This window comes from Euprymna scolopes, chromosome 12, assembly GCF_053919585.1.
Source record: "Euprymna scolopes isolate OS-2025 chromosome 12, ASM5391958v1, whole genome shotgun sequence".
Classification (NCBI taxonomy): domain Eukaryota; kingdom Metazoa; phylum Mollusca; class Cephalopoda; order Sepiida; family Sepiolidae; genus Euprymna; species Euprymna scolopes.
This window is the reverse complement of record NC_136493.1, coordinates 56,177,174-56,196,526: the sequence shown is the minus strand read 5'-3', so window position 1 is coordinate 56,196,526 and position 19,353 is coordinate 56,177,174. Positions and strand designations below refer to the sequence as shown.

At 33.4% G+C, this 19,353-nt stretch overlaps 1 protein-coding gene across 3 annotated transcripts in view; it reads left to right on the top strand.

Annotated features, from left to right (window-relative positions):
- The window catches only part of LOC145291298 (calaxin-like), a 174,636-nt gene extending 156,003 nt beyond the window's left edge, over window positions 1–18,633 (top strand). The window contains exons 2-3 of one of the 3 annotated variants that reach the window (XR_013869378.1): window positions 1,729–6,230; window positions 18,510–18,633. Coding sequence is in view for 1 of the 3 variants with exons in the window: in XM_080136976.1 (XP_079993102.1) it covers window positions 2,982–6,107 (3,126 nt within the window). In the remaining 2 variants the exon portion in view is untranslated. Of the gene's footprint in view, window positions 1–1,728; window positions 6,886–18,509 lie in introns of those variants that run through there. The other 2 variants (XM_080136976.1, XM_080136979.1) reach the window with 2 other exon arrangements.
- The last annotated feature ends 720 nt before the right edge of the window (window positions 18,634–19,353 follow it).

Genomic DNA, 19,353 nt, shown 5'->3' with positions numbered 1-19,353 from the left:
ATCATTGGGTCGTAAAAGTAAATGTTTTATGTAATGTAGTAATATGTTACTAATTCCATAGTTGGGAAATTCACAGTCCATAAATTATCAAGTTATTGCAGCTAATGTAGACTACCATTTTTAAAAATAAATAAAATATGTCTTTTATGAACTGCTGCTTTTATACTCATTATTTTGTTTGTGTGTATTATATAACATTTCACTCATTCTCTCTCATACGCATATCTCTTAAAACTGTTTTTCTAAAAGGGTTTCCGTAAAAGAGGTCCCCCCCCCAAAAAAAAAGATCTCACCTAGAACCTAGAACATTAAAACTCTAAAAGGTATTCCATTTTGTAACATTAAAAAAGCAAAGTTGTCGACTGTTGTTTTTCCACTTCTAATTGTATTATCATTTCTTCTTAGTTTATGTCAATATAATGGATGCTGTCATGTGATAGATGTTTCTGATTTTCGTAGTTGTTGTTATTGTTATGTGTAGAGCAGCTTTTGAAGATTGTGCGTCTGGATTGTTTCCTTGTTGATCACAACTATCCATCAATTTGCAAGATTGCTGGTTTTAACGTGTGACACTGAAAGCAACAAAGCTCAGCGGTTGCATGAAAAGTCAGGGAAGGTTTAGTCCAGAGCACACAAAGGAATGGTAGTTGTACATGCATAGAAGCAACATTGTTATTCTTACCCCATGGATTTGTGGTTCCATATTTGATATGCAGAGGCAGAGATGGCTAAAGGATGACAGATCCTGATGTTTACTTCTGGACTTACACACAAGCTCTGTTAGTCATGTAACTCTGGCACTACCACACTGCCTCTACAACTGTTGGTTGCAACCATACATAAATCAGTAAGATTGCAGGTTTTTACCCCCCCACTCCTCCACAACAATAACAGCAAGGCTCAAAGGTTGCATGTGAAGTCATAGAAAGTTTGGCCCAGAACACACAGAAACAATATTGCCACTTCCATGCCATTGATTTGTGGTTCTGTATCTGACACATGCAGAGGTAGAAACATTCTGTATCTTTGCTACAGGCAGAGGTAGAAACTCTCAAAGGACAAGTCCTGTCAGCTGGGTTGTGGCTCTAATGTTATTTGGTGTCAAACCTGGGTGGCCCTACCAAAATCTGGAGTTCCAGCTGTATAGGTTTGATACAACTACAGCAAGGATGCGACTGACATGTTGGGCACTGCCGAAATGTGAAATGTTGCTAAAAAGTGATCTTTATCAATATCGTAGTCCCTACCAATGTCATATTTACTTTTTTGTTTTACTCATGTTCACCCCTTACAAAGCATATCGCTACTTGGATGTAAGGGGCTACTATTTGGGGCCATGTCTAGAAAAGATTAACAAGATATTTGTTTATGTTATTTATGTTACATTTAAACTTCTGCATATCAGTACAGCCAGAGAAGCAGGCAGCAGGAAGGGAATTCCAAAGTCTAGCTGTTTGAGGGAAGAAACTATTAGAATAGAAAGTTTTCTGGCATTTAGGGACATCAACAGTGAAGGGGTGAGATCTTATTGCTAATCGGGTTTGTCAGGGATATGTACGTCGACACATAATAATGAAACTCCTTTGTGAAGAGTTTGATGAAACTTTTAGAGGAGTATACCAATGTCATATTTACTATCATTTTGTCAATATTTTTGTGAACACACAAATGAATAAAGACATACACTCACACGCAGATTTTTTAATATTTTTTTATTTTTATTTTCAGATTCTCATGTGAATAGAAATGGATTCTTACATTGAAGAAATTAAATTTGATAGGAAATCTGCAAAAGAGGAAAAAAAATCAATTTCTCATATGAACTTAAAATGTGATGGAGTGAATGTTACAAGAGACATTTTTTACCTGAATTTCACTTGAAGTAAACACTTTTTTGTGTACATGCGGTAGATGAGAAAAAAAGAGGCTAAAATCAACCGGTGTACATCTGCTGCTGTGGAAGTGACATTTTGATCTGGATTTTGATATACCAGCCGGTAAAATTGCAGTATAGTTAACAGTCAAGAAATCAAAATGACTGACCACATTAGGTCTTACTTCAGTTAAATTCATTAATTCATAAATTAAAAGATATTAACAAAAAATGAAATTACCTTACCAGTAAGTCCAAATAGCCAACTCCTCTCATACAATAATCTTCATAAAACCACACTTAATTGTATAAGTTTAGCCAGATAATGCCAATACTTTAGTTGCCATGTTGTTTTTCTGGTGTTGATAAATCACATAATCATAGAAATAAAATTCTGAAATGCTAAAATCTCTGTGTTACAAGTATAATGGTCAATAGAGAATTTAATCTACTTTGTTAGCACTAAATTATTGTTTTCCTTTCTTTATGATTTCACAACTGTTAATTATGTTGCAATTTTACACACTTGTGACATATACACTAATTATTTTTTAAGTGAAAATAACTTAAATATTTTTTGTTACTTAAAAGACAGCAGAATATTGATAGATGGAACTTCAGGTGACAGCTTAGTGGTAAAACTTTTTTGTTATGTGTGGAAAAATCTAACAGGAGATTGGTTTAAAAATTCCTATTAGGACCACACAGCTCCTTTGGTTTGTGAAATGCTTGATAAAGCTTTTAATAGAAAAATAAACCGAGGTAATAATATGGAATCTAAAGAAGAAGAAATTCTGTTTTCTTGTAATACGTGCAAAAAAACATTTTTAACAGAAGATTGTGTGAAAGCTCACATTATGACACATGATAAAGAGACTCCTTTGGCTGTGAAGAGTTTGAAACTTTTAGAGGAGTAGACCAAGAAAATCATTTAGACACTCACATCGGGGATACTGTCATTTCTTGTAATACATATGAAAAAACATTTTTAACCGAAGATAATATAAAGACTCACATTATAACACAAGTTGAAGAGACTCCTTTGATCTGTGCGGTGTTTGATGAAGCTTTTAGAGGAATAGACCAAGAAAATAATATAGAAACTCACATGGAGGATACTCTATTTTCTTGTAATGCATGTCAAAAAACATTTTTAACAGAAGATAGTGTGAAAGCTCACATTAAGACACATGATAAAGAGACTCCTTTGGTTTGCGAAGAGTTTGATGAAACCGTTACAGGAGTAGATCAAGAAAATCACATACACACTCAAACAGTAGACACTTTATTTTCTTGTAATATGTGTGAAAAAACATTTTTAACAGAAGATAGTGTGAAAACTCACCTTGCAACACATGAAAAAACTCCTTTGGTATTTGAAGTATTTGATGAAACCTTTAGTGAAGTCAACCAAGAAAATAATATAGAAACTCACATGGGGGATACTCTATTTTCTTGTAATATATGTAAGAAAACATTTTCAACAGAAAATAGTGTGAAAACTCATGTTGCAACACATGATGAAGAGACTCATTTGGTTTGTGAAATATTTGATAAAACCTTTAAAGGAGTAGACCAAGAAAATCACATTGAAACTCAGAAAGGAGAAACTCTTTTTTCTTGTAATATGTGTGAAAAAACATTTTCAACAGAAGATAGTGTGAAAACTCACATTACGACACATGTTGAAGATACTCCTTTGGTTTGTAAAGTGTTTGATGAAACGTTTAGAAACATAGATGAAGAAAATCACATGGAAATTAATGAAGAAGAAACTTTATTTTCTTGTGATTTATGTAAAACAATATTTTCAACAAAAGACGGTTTAAGAAATCACATTATGACACATGAAGAAACATCTATGGTTGATAAAAGTTTTTCTAAAGAAATAGGCACAGGCACTGATTCAGTAGAAAGTTCATTTTCTTGTAATATTTGTAAAAAAACATTTTTAACAAAAGATGTTTTGAATAGTCATATTACAACACACAACACAGATTCTTTGACTTGTAAAAAGTTTGATGAAACTCTTAAAAACATAGATCAAGAAAATCACATAGAAACTTATGAAGGCAAAACTTTATTTCCTTGTGATATATGTAAAACATCATTTTCAACAAAAAATGGTTTGGAAAATCACATTATAACACATGAAGAAACATCTATGGTTGATAAAACTTCTAGAAAAAAAGAGACAGAAACTGATTTAACAGAAACTCCATTTTCCTGTAATATTTGTAAAAAAACATTTTCAACAGAAGATGTTTTGAAAACTCACATTACAATACATGATCAAAAGACAGCTTTGGTTTCTAAAGTGTTTGATAAAACTTCTAAAAAAGTAGAGGTGGAAACTCATACAGAAGAAACTTCAATTTCATGTAATATTTGTAAAAATATTTTTTTGACAAATGATAGTTTAAATATTCATATTAAAACACATGATACAGAGAGTCTTTTGTTTTGTAAAGTGTTTGATGAAACTTGTAAAAGCATAAACCAAGAAAATCACGTAGAAAATAATGAAATAGAAACTTTATTTCTTTGTGATACATGTAAAACATCATTTTCAACAAAAAATGGTTTAAAAAATCACATTATGACTCATGAAGACACACCTGTGGTTGATAAAAATTTTTCTCAAAAAAAGGACTCAGAAACTGATTCAGCAGAAAGTCTATTTTCTTGTAATATTTGTCAAAAAACATTTTCAGTGGAAGATGGTTTGAAAAATCACATTATCACACATGAAGAGACATCTGTGGTGTGTGATGTGCTTGATAAAACATCTTCTAGAAAAATAGATATAAAAACTCATACAACAAAAACTACATTTTCTTCTAATATGTCTGACAGAGCATTTCCAGCAGCGGATTTGAAATCTCGTTTTAAGAGCCAAGTAGGAGAGAATCCTTTTGTTTGTGAAGTATGTGGCAAAGAATTTTCTCGAAAGGCTAAATTGAAATCTCACATGCGAACACATAACGGAAAAAATTCTTACTGTTGTAGCATGTGTGAGAAAAATTCCTCTCATAATGCAACTGAAGAGGCAAGATCTCACTCGCAAATGCATACTGGGGAAAATGCTGGTACATCGGTGGGGCACCTCATTCCCAATAAAAACAAAAAGGTAAGAAAATTGCAAAAAAGAAGGGAAAACGCATACCGTTATAAAATCTATGAGAAAAACTTCTCTCATAATTCGGCTGAAGCAAGGTTTTCTTGCCAAGTGTGTGATGAAACATTTTTCGAAAAGGGTGATTTGGAAGTACATGTAAAAAGTCACACTGAGGCAATTGAAATACATGACATATGTTTTTCTATAAAAAAAGAGTTAAATACTTTAGATGCCTACAACGAGGAGATTGAGAAAATGATATTCCGTTGTGAAGTATGTAATGACGCTTTCTTAATGAAAGACGATTTGGAAGCACATCTAAAAAGTCACGCTAAGGTGACTCCATTTAAACTTGAAATGTTCGACAAAGATTTATCTATAAAGAAAGAGTTAGATTTATATTGTTTGGAAACACAGACGATGAAGTCTCTACATACATGTACAATCTGTGATAAGACCTTTTCTAAAGACGAACAGTTAAAACGTCACATGAGAATTCATACTGGAGAGAGGCCGTTTTCTTGTACGTTATGTGGCAAAGGCTTTTCTTATAATTGCACTCTAAAAAACCATATGAGAATTCATACCAATGAATTGCCATTCCTTTGTGCTGTCTGTAACAAAGCTTTTTCGAGAAAAGATAAATTACAAGTCCATATAAGAACTCATACTGGAGTGACTCCATATTCATGTGGAATTTGTGGCAAAAGTTTTTCACATCGATCTTCTTTGAACGCTCATGTCGTAATTCATACTGGAGAGAGTGCGTTTGTTTGTGAAGTGTGTGCTAAAGCTTTTTCTCGAAAAGAAAAGTTAAAACTCCATATGAGAACTCATACAGGCGAGACTCCATATCCATGTACGATATGCAACAAAGCTTTTTCTTATAATTGTACTCTAAAGAACCACATGAAAATTCATACTGGCGAATTACCATTTCCTTGTGCTGTCTGTGGAAAGGCATTTTCGAGAAAGGATAAATTGCAAAGTCATGGCAGAATACATACTGGAGAAACTCCATATCCTTGTAAACTTTGTAACAGAGCTTTTTCGCATAATGTTTCTCTGAAAACACATATGCGAATTCATGCTGAAAAGATTTCCGTTTGCATGTAAAAAAATGCCTTGTAAAATTTTTGCAAAAACTATACAAATTTATGCAGGTGAAAATACATTTTCCGTTTGCATATAAAAATGGTTCGTAAAATTATTTTGGAAAAGTTATGGAAACTTATACAGGTAAAAATACATTTTTTTTTTGTGACCAAACATCTTCGATAAATGAAGCCTTAAAATCTTTAAGGTCCATATTAAAAGTTGGGATAGGAGTGCTTGATCTCTGAGAATTAACTGAGCTAAAATGAAATAAAAACAAAAAGATAGAAAAACTCCTTTTATCTCTGGAATATGCAGCAAAGCCTTTTCTGGAAAGTATAAATTGTGATAAAGCCTTTGCTAAAAATTATACTTGAAAACTTTGTATGCACTACATACTAAAGAGACTTCATATTTTTGTTTGTAAAATATGTTTTATTTATGATCACAAACTTTGAAAACCCACATTAAAATGCATAGTGAAGAGATACCGTTTTGTTGTGATATATGTAGCAAAACCTTTTCTCATATAAATTCTCTGAAAGCTCATATCAAAGGTCCTGTTTTCTCAACTGTTTTTTGAAAAACAGGACAGAATCAAATTACATTACTTCTAAAATAGACCAATATCTTATTGAGTAAATTTTAGAGTACAAAAAAAATGCTCTCAACTTGGTTGAGGCCCTGTTAAATTAGACTGTTGCCATTTTTCCTTGTTTAGTTTCTCTATCATTCCCTTCAAATTTGCTACCTTTGTTGTATGCAAGGTATTAAATATCTTACCTTTTTATTTTTGCAACTACAGGTTTTTGCTTTTACTCTATTTCCTTCTATGGCCATATTTTTTAACCTATCGTTGGATTCATCAAAGTTCTTTAGTTTACTTGCTCACACAAAATGCAATTTTTTTCCTTTATGTGATATAAAAAATAATGTGATACGTGTTTATATTCTGTTCTCATGAGAAGTAAGTGCAAGCATTTCTGAATCATGTGGTATCAAGACTTACAATAAAATATAAATAAGGAAGAAGTTAAATTTATCAATTAACTAGTAGAGATATCCAATGTTGTCTGAGATTGAATGAGGATCAATAAATGTTCCAACCTATCATAGTTTTATTATCATTTGAAATCAGTGAAATCGCCAGTTTTTTAATCAAATCGATTGATTGCTTCCTCTAGTTAGAGATCCCTCCCTTCCTGCAATGTACCAGGAAGAAGCTTCATATACGTCCGTGTAGTAACTTAGTTCACAATACACTGTAGTCTACATTGCACTGTAGATTTTATAAAATTATCTGTAAATAATGGTTTCACTTAAATTTAAAATGCAAAAGTCAAGTATCATGGTTCAATTCTGCTTTAAACAGAATGATTTATTTTGAACACACCCCTGTCTTATCAAAGAACCAATTGTTGATTTTATGAAATTATTTTTACATAATTATTTGAATTAAACTTAAATGTACAAAAGTCAAATATCCTAATTCAGTTATGCTCTAAAAAGAAAAATTAGTTTCGAACATGCCTCTGTCTTATAAAGTGTCTACAGTTAATTTTATAGGCTAGTCCTTTCTGCTTGTACGATGATAAAATTTCTCAAATGCACTTGTGATATTAGGTTGTATAAAAGTGTTAACTTTGGTCAAAATCGAACTTCCTTTTTTTATCGGATTTTTCCGATTACTGACTTTCGATACTTATCAGATGCATTACAATACAAAACCTATGTAAGAACACTCCCAGACACATTAAGTAACTTTGGAAATTTTAAAAAATTGGTCCAGTCATTTCTGAATCAATAGGAAACAAACTCAAACACACACAATGTTTCTTTTATATAATTAAAGGATTAGAAACAAAGGAAATACTTATGTTTGATCATTTATATTATTTCTATTAATCAGACTATCTTCATCTTAATTGTTATATATACATTATTTTAGGTGGTGTAACCTCTTCAGCACATCTTTTTGGTTTGGGAATCAATGGATATATGTTTGAGAACCGAAACAAGGAAAAGAATATGCTATTGTCATATTTTTATACCAGGCTTGGGAGTCTTATGTGGAATTTCAAACTGAACTTTTTATTTAATAAAATAACATACATTTTAGGTTTATTATCAAAACTAGCATAGGTGCCCGGCATTGCCTGGGTGTTTGGAGGTGTATGCTGAGCAAAAAAAAAAAAAAAAGTCAATTTTTTTAACTTTGACCCCTATTATGACCCATTAACATTTATTGTTTTGAGCTCAAATCAAGTTATTAAGTTAGATCCATGTCCAAGGAATCTATATCTAAAATTTCAACTATTTAGACCCAAAATTGTCGGAGGAGTTTGGTAGAGTTCTCAAAGGTCAAATCGTTGAACTTTGACCCCTTAACAGCCAAATTTCTGTCCGAAAACCGATCACATAGATTTTCCCAAATCTCAATACCCTGTATATCAAATTTCGAGTCTGTAGACTAAAAATTGACAGAGTTATTGCACAGGGAAATGTACACACACACACACAGACAGACACACAGACACGTTCACTTTGATAGATATATAGATAACACAACTTTTACATCAAATATCGAAAAGAATCAGTATTTCCTTTTTTTGGTAAATGTTATTTTTAACTACAATACAACACTTATCATTCTAATTTGTTTTTTTAGGGGTTTTGGAGTCCCTGACAATGAATCTGATATTCAAATTCATAAATTTACTGTTTGCATGGTATTAATCCCTGGACCCTGGGACTATTGGATGGAGACTTCGAATTAACTCACACCATTCACTTTCTATGACTTTCTGGTTTAGATAAATAAATATACTTCATTTATAGTATAACAGAGCGTGGGTGCGCATGTGAAATGATGTTACTGGTAAAGGAAAAGACTATAAAAAGGAGAAAGAGCACGTTAGAGAGGATAATTACATTAGAGACGTGGATGATGTTTGAGATCATGTTAGAAGTGAAAGTGATGTCACAGCCTTAACAAGAAGTCACGTATGGTGGGAGAATGAGGAAATAAATGTTGCTGTTACAACCGGAAAAAGTGAGTCAAAGGTCTTTCCTATTCTATTCAAACCCGTGGCGCAGTAGTTAGAATACTTGGAAAAATCAATAGTAAAAAGTGATATTCTCCTGAAGGTTCAATCCTCAGTGTGGGCAACTAAAAAGTACAATTTTTTATTTTACATAGGCATCACCACTTATCAAGGCCCAGAGGCCACTCGAGATTAAGGGTTAACGAGTGTACAGTAGTAAAATTGGACAATATAGTAATCGTTATTAATGGAAATTCAGTAAATTTGTTAACTTAAGTGGAATGGCTTATCAAGAACTTGTTTACGTTGAACTTGAAGATTGTATTGTAGTCAGCTGGAAAGCAGGAAAACAGAAGACAGTTCCACAGGCGTACAGTTCTAAGGAAGAAGATTTGTTCATGGAATCTACATTTAGGTTTAGGCACAGATAAAGAATGGGGGAAATTATTGATAGTGTTTTCAGCTAGACAAATGTTTCTTGTGAAAGTTTGGTGAGGGGGTACCATAGATTGGAGCACAGTCGAGCACTTGCCAACCTCTATCCAGTCAAGGCTGATCGAACAAAAGCATGCTACCCCCGTGAAGTAAATAAAGGGTTCCACTCGAAATTCTGTCTAAATTTCAGAGTTCAACAGAAATATTCCCAAGTTCGACAAGATACACCTGGAGAAGGCCGGAGGTTACATCAACCAAAACGTTGTAAAAATTACACTCAAGATGAGAACAGTAGTCCGATAAATCCAAATAATACAAATAACTAATCCTCATCTCAAAAATTCAAAAATGTGATTGATTGGCAAACAAAAAGGAATAGGCAGAGTACACATAACAAAGGCAGTAGTTTTTATGGTGTACATATCTAAGTTTTAATCTCATGTAAATCAAAAGGATTTTTTAAAATGGACACATGTAGGAAATCAAAAGGTTAATGTAGTTTGCTTGCAGCATTGTTTAGTGTGTATATATAAAGGTCATTTACAATACAAAAGTGCAATGGATAGACACAAACTGAAACAAATTAAGGCATAACAATGGAATGAGTGATTCACCTTTTCTCTTTTTTTAAGCATTTTTGTACTCTTATTACATTATATTATTTTATTATTGGAATCCTTTGAGATGAGTAATTTGTGTATTTATTTGTGGACTGGTATCCTCACTTTCATAGTTGTGGTTTCACAACATTTCGGCCAACTCATCCTCTGTATGGACCTGACAATGGAAGACCAGATAAGAACGAAAACTTGGATTTATAAGACCAAAAAATTCAATCTTGATTCAACGCCTCTATCAAAGAAAAGGAGAGTCCATCATGACACTGTGAGACGAAAACACATGCTTCAAAACCGAGAGACTTATCATCGCACATCCAGCGGTTAAAAATATCATAAAGTCAATCATAACTTGTAAATCTGTTAAACGTTCCACTTAGTTGTATCATTTTTATGTGGTTATTTCACATTCAAAACTCATTTTTATACACGTAACAACAATCCCCCCCCCTATCCAACAATCTTGAAGTTGTCTGCATGGCAATCGGTAAGGCTAACTTGCTTGCTCATTAGCTAGCTTCCAACTCTACTTTGGACCTAGCAGACCACTATCACCCAGATTTTCCTTTGTAGATTTTGGATTATTATGGGGTATGATCCCGCATAGTCGGGAGATTCTATTTATAAACGATGCTGCTAAGAACTGACAAATCGAATTAATTCACGTTCTGCTACCAACCAATCAGAAACCAGAATTGCTCCATAAAAATTAAACCTTTCTGTAGCAATTTCGCATATGTTTTCGCCGTCCGAACACGAGAAGAATCTTTTGCTTTGTGAATTCCAACTCCAGTTCTGTCTACTGCAAGCCAGTCAACTCCAAGGATTTGTGTAGAACAATGAACCATCGGAAACTGTTCTGTCTACTGCAAACCAGTCACCACTCAGGACTTGTGTAGAACAATGAATCATCGGAAACTGTTCTGAAAATAAACATGGCTTACACTTCTTTGACAGAGTATGGCAAATGGGCACAGGAAAATCAGATCATATGGTATTACTGGATGAATACTTAACATAATTAAATCCCTCTTAAATAAGAGAAAACTCCAGGGTGTCCTCGATGGTTGTATGCCAAAACAATATGATATCAATGCGGGTATGCCTCAGGTCGATCCTTTGACCTTTATTACTCCTGATAGTCATAAATGACCTCCCTGATAGAATAATCTCTGCGATGGATATATTTGCTGATGACACCACACTCTATAACAGACACAAGGGAAAAAATAAATGAACACATATCCAAGGCAATGGCAGAAACCCCAGAAGAAAACCTCCAGTCTGTAGTGGAATGGGGACAATCACGTTAAATGCTGCTAAGACTAAGCTTCTTTCCTTTAATAATTACAAGAAACCTGCACTAATAGCCATGGTTAATGATACATTACCTGAAAGTACTTTGTTGAAACTCCTCGGCTTAACATTCACAGGGAACATGAGTTGGAATAGATACATCGAGGGTATTGCCAAGCTGCTGCAAAGAAGATGGGCTCTCTCTACTGTGCCAGAAAATTACTTATGCCTGAGAGTAGGCTCTCATTCGCCCATATATGGAGTATTGTTGCCACATTTGATCTAGTGCATCCGCTAGTAGTCTCTCACTCTTAGACAGGGTTCAAAAGAGAGTTGCCAATCTAAGAGGTCTTGCACTGTCAGCTAGGCTTCAACTTCTGTCTCATCGACAAAATATTGCATCCTTCTGCCTGTTTTATAAGTATTTTAATGGTAGGTGCTTGGAAGAACTACAAGCACTTGTACCCCCCCCCCTGACAAACTTGGCAAGCAGCAAAATCCCAACCCTGCTCCCTGCACAGTAGAGATCCCAAGATGCCAGAAAGCCTTCTACTCTAATAGTTTCTTCCCTAGAACTGCTAGACTTTGGAATTCCCTTCCGGATTCCTGCATTCTTAACTGTACTGACATGCAAAAGTTCAAGTGTAATGTAAACAAACATCTTGCTGCTCAACTCCCTACTTAATTGCAAATTATGTGTCAGATAGTAGCCCCCGCCCCTATCAAAACGGCACTATGCTTTGTTTGGGGTGAAAATGTCATTAAAAAATAAAAAAAGATCGTAGAAAAATAATTACAACTGTGGATGATGTTTTGGTAAATATATATCTAGCACATCTTTTACTGGTTCATTTTTCGTAATTTTTGGAATTTATACAAATTTCGACATAACACGTAAGTACGTAATAATGTTTTCACATAAAATGAGTTGGTTTCAAAGACTACAATCTACACAAGCAAGCACCAATATTTTTGTTAATCATATTCATACATATTTCGATTTTTACATTATAAAATATACATTACAGCCGGTAAAATATCTCTTGATGACTCCTATTTCGTATACACCGGTTATAAAATAAGTGTCCTTTTATATAATATCAAGGTGGATGATTTTCGAATACTTTTCTTGACAAACGTGCTCTAAATGTCTACAAAACAAAAGCAGCCCAGAACTTCTCTGTTTCGAAACGACCTCCATTTTTAAGGAGTCTTCACGGTCCATTTTTTATGAGGAATTATTTTTCAAGTTTCACCGCCAACTTCCTTTTTTTTTTTTTTTTCGATGTCGCAAGCAATTTGATGTTTTTTTTTTTAAACTATGTATTCACTTGATCTTTCTAAACAAGTTTGTTTACATTTGATGCAAAATGTTCCAAACAACACATTTAAAAAAAGGGGGAAGAATATCATTTGATAAAACAAGGAAAACAATGTTTGCAAAGGTGAAACATTTTTCTTTCTTTCTCGTTTGTTTTGATTATGGAATATTTTTTTTAAAATGACATTCCTAAATATTTGGTTCCCTTCCTTATTACCATGTAACCATTCCCACAAAAAACAATTCTTCGATACATTCGGTGCAGACTTTCGCGAGAAGTAAAACTATGGTTAAAGCTGCAATCTGGTGACACATAAAATCACGCATTTAAAAATAAATAATCTTTTGAAGGAGGTGTGTAAAGTGGTAAAATCTATTCTCGCGAACCAGGGACGATAACTCAATTTGATAAATTGTGAGTTATTATGGCGTTTTTCGTGTTATCACCCGGATTTTAAGTGGTGGTTGTTGGTGACTGGTTGGGGTAAATGAAGTAAACAACACCTTCATTAACGTAAACATTAACCGTTAGCCCATGTGGCAATACAAAACAAAATAAAAGAAAGGGGGAAAATAAGATGCTAGTTCAGAGGGATGGTTATTTAAAGTTTTAGAGTTTCTATAAAACTGCATTAGTGCATTTGCATTGCATTGCATTGCTGCTGCAATTGCATTACCGTATTTAGGGTTTGGATTAAAAAATAACATTTTTTTTTCTTCTAAAAAATGGGTTTAATTTGTTTTCGTTTTTCTGTCCCCCTCCCCAAAAACATCGCCAAATAAAAAGTAAAATTCTCATTTTTAAGGTGAATTAGCATCCGTACAATTTATCCATTAAAGATGTAAAATGGTAATTTACTAAATAGTGTACCTATTTACTATGCCTCCCCACGGGACAGAGTTAGACACCAGGGTCGTTTTTTAACGTGGAGAAAAGGTACAAAAATAAAAATTGTCTCAGTCGTGAAGGATTTCTCCTCCACCGAAAGAGAACAAGAAATGGAAGTGCAGCATCCGAAGAACAGATACTACACTTTGATCTTGACCAGAGTGTAGCTGAAATCATTAATCCTTATGTGAAGGCAACGGAAACGATGTTTTGTATTGTAAACGAGTGACGTCAGTTACAGCGATTATAAGTAAGCATCTATTTCACAATTAATGAATAATAGTGAAGTAAGTGCCTCCGCCTCCCCCTTACGATAAGTGCATAAAAAAAAAAATTGTTTGTTTTCAACAAATCACCATAAAGTTTATGATCGTTATTATGTTCGTTTCAAATGAACATAGTAACAATCGTGATGCGTGCGTGTGTTAACGTAGAACGATGTTAGAGTTAGGGTTAGGGTTCTATATTATTCTTGTTGACGGACGATATACGCATATCAGCAATTGGGAAATTTAATCCATTTCCGAATATGAATCACCCCCCTCCCCTCCTTTGCTGTTTTAGTTTAATTGTTTAACATTTTAATGAGATTTTTTGTATTTATACCGATGATCGCACTTCCATTCGCAAGCATTCTGCATAAATTCCCCAATACTCTTTCTTTTTTGTAAAGAAGGTTAAAATGACATCCAACACGAGTCACGTTAACATCCAAAGAAAAAACGCATGAAAGGATGTGGTCTGGTCTACGGATTTTTTTTTTTCGCATTTGCTTTAGATCCATCACAGAATTGAATTTAGGTAAAATAAATAAATAAATAAAATAAAAAATAAAAACAATTCATTTTTCGAGCAGTTTCTATGTTTTTCTTTAGTATAAAGCTTAACTGTGAAATTCTCTCATCTTTCCCATTTTTAAGGTTATAAGTATATACATTGAATCCCAACTCCAACCCTAATGTTTGTTTGATGTGTGTGATCATCAGCATATTGAATTACTTCGATTATTCTGAGTCTTGAAGGTGCTTGATTAGCTAACATTTCTTCCGAGTTAAAAGTGCTAGATTATATTGAAGTGGCTTGCTCCTATAATGCCATTATTAATATATAAGATTTGGCAACCATTATAATAATGGTTGCCAAATCTTATCAGTTAATTTTAAATTATGTTTAATGAAAAAAAGATTATGATATGCTGAATGCATTAGCATCAAAATCAATTAAGTATTATGTATGAAATTGAAAAAAAAAAAGCATTTTTTTTTAATTAGTGAATAAGTCGACATACTAGCATTTCCAATATAGCTGTTTGTTTTGCTAGTAAATATAAAATAGGATTGGATGTACGAGATACTTTCAATAAGTTTCCAGACTTTTTGTACCGACATTTAAAATCGTCATAAACTCTTGAAAATTCAGTATGTTATTGCTATACATCTTATGAGGTGATTGACTAATTTTTTTGATTTCAGGTTCAAATGAACAGCTACAGCAGAAACTGGAATACACCCTACTTAAGCCTGATTATCATAACTGGTGAATTTAAAAAATACAATCTGGACGTAAGGACTCTTTAGAAGATATGCAATAAAATTCTGTTTTAAACTTTGAAAAATGTCACAGAAACATGGAATGCTTCAGACTGCTTTTAGACCATCATGCATGAACTGAGCATCATTTTTTGAGTGGCATGAGAGATTCAAGGAAAGCAGGGATTATAAGAGGTGTGGGAGGAGTAAGTAGTCAGAACATCATAGTTGATTGGCCAAATAAAGAATTTCATGGATAAGGACCGTCATGTGTGTATAAAGACAATAAGTGCACAGTTTGATGTCAGTGTGAGAAGTGTACACACAATTATTCGCAAGGAATTGAAGATGCGGAAGATTTGTGGAAGTTTGTTGCAAGGGTGCTAAGTCCACAACTTTATCCCTGTTACTGACTATTTGACCAAGATGGGTATCAAGACAGTTCCTCATCCTCCCTACAGTCCAGACTTTGCTTCCTGTGACTTTTGCTTATTCCCTAAGCTCAAGGAAAACCTTAAAGGCTGTCGTTATGAGACAATTGAGGAGATGAAAGAGGCTGTGACAAGCGTCATTGACATGCTCACACAAGAGAAATTCGATGGAGTCTTCCACAAGTTGTTAGAATGGTACAACAAGTGCATTGCAGCCAGAGGATATTACTTTAAAGGGGACCAGAGTTTCATATGTATACAATCAATAAAAGTTCCTATTTGAAAAAAGTCTGGAAACTTATTGAAGGCACCGTGTAGAATATGTCAGACAAAAAGAAGTAAAGTATCTCAGTGAGAAACTTTTTACAAAGGAGTCGCTGCTTATCAAGTCCAACAGGCAAGTCAAGGATAATAGTAATTTGAATTTGACAGGTAGACAATGAAACACTGGAAGGATTAGTAACGATGGTTGTTACTGGTCAGAAAGTGATATTTCAGAGGACCACTCAACAACTTTTCAATATTCCAACATAGTCTATGTTTCATTTCTATTTTTATATCGACTCACAAAACAGTCATATTGGAAATATGCCAGTATATCAGTTAATTTACTAATTGAAAAAGTGTTGATTTTTTTCTTCTCATCATTTCATATGTAATACTAAATTGATTTTAACATTGAATATATTATGATTTTTAAAAAAATTGAGCTATTGTACATCACCTTTCTGATAAAATTATCATGTCTTTTCTTGATGTTATCATAATTTTTGACACTGCTTGATTTTATTATTTTTAAATTAATATTTGCAAAATAGAAATGAAAAGGAAAAGAAATTTGCAAAAATAAGAAAAATTTGTATTTGCCAAAACAAACAAATTAAGGTCCTTGTTAGGAATGATGATAATAAAAATAGAAAAATTGAATTTCAACTAAAAGCAATGTTATATACTTAATTGTCATTTCGAAATTAGTAACAGATCCAAAAATTACAAAAAATGATTTGGTAGAAAATTATTTATTAATGAAAATAGCTTTTGAAGAAAAATTTTTAAGTTATACTTAAATAATAAAACTTCAAAACCATGAGTTACTTCCCTTGTTTAAGTGACATTTTGAAATAATAATGGTGGATCATTGGGTCGTAAAAGTAAATGTTTTATGTAATGTAGTAATATGTTACTAATTCCATAGTTGGGAAATTCACAGTCCATAAGTTATCAAGTTATTGCAGCTAATGTAGACTACCATTTTTAAACATACATAAAATATGTCTTTTATGAACTGCTACTTTTATACTCATTATTTTGTTTGTGTGTATTATATAACATTTCACTCACTCTCTCTCATACGCATATCTCTTAAAACTGTTTTTCTAAAAGGGTTTCCGTAAAAGAGGTCCCCCCCCAAAAAAAAAGATCTCACCTAGAACCTAGAACATTAAAACTCTAAAAGGTATTCCATTTTGTAACATTAAAAAAGCAAAGTTGTCGACTGTTGTTTTTCCACTTCTAATTGTATTATCATTTCTTCTTAGTTTATGTCAATATAATGGATGCTGTCATGTGATAGATGTTTCTGATTTTCGTAGTTGTTGTTATTGTTATGTGTAGAGCAGCTTTTGAAGATTGTGCGTCTGGATTGTTTCCTTGTTGATCACAACTATCCATCAATTTGCAAGATTGCTGGTTTTAACGTGTGACACTGAAAGCAACAAAGCTCTGGGTTGCATGAAAAGTCAGGGAAGGTTTAGTCCAGAGCACACAAAGGAATGGTAGTTGTACATGCATAGAAGCAACATTGTTATTCTTACCCCATGGATTTGTGGTTCCATATTTGATATGCAGAGGCAGAGATGGCTAAAGGATGACAGATCCTGATGTTGACTTCTGGACTTACACACAAGCTCTGTTAGTCATGTAACTCTGGCACTACCACACTGCCTCTACAACTGTTGGTTGCAACCATACATAAATCAGTAAGATTGCAGGTTTTTACCCCCCCCACTCCTCCACATCAAGAACAGCAAGGCTCAAAGGTTGCATGTGAAGTCATAGAAAGTTTGGCCCAGAACACACAGAAACAATATTGCCACTTCCATGCCATTGATTTGTGGTTCTGTATCTGACACATGCAGAGGTAGAAACATTCTGTATCTTTGCTACAGGCAGAGGTAGAAACTCTCAAAGGACAAGTCCTGTCAGCTGGGTTGTGGCTCTAATGTTATTTGGTGTCAAACCTGGGTGGCCCTACCAAAATCTGGAGTTCCAGCTGCATAGGTTTGATACAACTACAGCAAGGATGCGACTGACATGTTGGGCACTGCCGAAATGTGAAATGTTGCTAAAAAGTGATCTTTATCAATATCGTAGTCCCTACCAATGTCATATTTACTTTTTTGTTTTACTCATGTTCACCCCTTACAAAGCATATCGCTACTTGGATGTAAGGGGCTACTATTTGGGGCCATGTCTAGAAAAGATTAACAAGATATTTGTTTATGTTATTTATGTTACATTTAAACTTCTGCATATCAGTACAGCCAGAGAAGCAGGCAGCAGGAAGGGAATTCCAAAGTCTAGGTGTTTGAGGGAAGAAACTATTAGAATAGAAAGTTTTCTGGCATTTAGGGACATCAACAGTGAAGGGGTGAGATTTTATTGCTAATCGGGTTTGTCAGGGATATGTACGTCGACACATAATAATGAGACTCCTTTGTGAAGAGTTTGATGAAACTTTTAGAGGAGTATACCAATGTCATATTTACTATCATTTTGTCAATATTTTTGTGAACACACAAATGAATAAAGACATACACTCACACGCAGATTTTTTAATATTTTTTTATTTTTATTTTCAGATTCTCATGTGAATAGAAATGGATTCTTACATTGAAGAAATTAAATTTGATAGGAAATCTGCAAAAGAGGGAAAAAAATCAATTTCTCATATGAACTTAAAATGTGATGGAGTGAATGTTACAAGAGACATTTTTTACCTGAATTTCACTTGAAGTAAACACTTTTTTGTGTACATGCGGTAGATGAGAAAAAAAGAGGCTAAAATCAACCGGTGTACATCTGCTGCTGTGGAAGTGACATTTTGATCTGGATTTTGATATACCAGCCGGTAAAATTGCAGTATAGTTAACAGTCAAGAAATCAAAATGACTGACCACATTAGGTCTTACTTCAGTTAAATTCATTAATTCATAAATTAAAAGATATTAACAAAAAATGAAATTACCTTACCAGTAAGTCCAAATAGCCAACTCCTCTCATACAATAATCTTCATAAAACCACACTTAATTGTATAAGTTTAGCCAGATAATGCCAATACTTTAGTTGCCATGTTGTTTTTCTGGTGTTGATAAATCACATAATCATAGAAATAAAATTCTGAAATGCTAAAATCTCTGTGTTACAAGTATAATGGTCAATAGAGAATTTAATCTACTTTGTTAGCACTAAATTATTGTTTTCCTTTCTTTATGATTTCACAACTGTTAATTATGTTGCAATTTTACACACTTGTGACATATACACTAATTATTTTTTAAGTGAAAATAACTTAAATATTTTTTGTTACTTAAAAGACAGCAGAATATTGATAGATGGAACTTCAGGTGACAGCTTAGTGGTAAAACTTTTTTTGTTATGTGTGGAAAAATCTAACAGGAGATTGGTTTAAAAATTCCTATTAG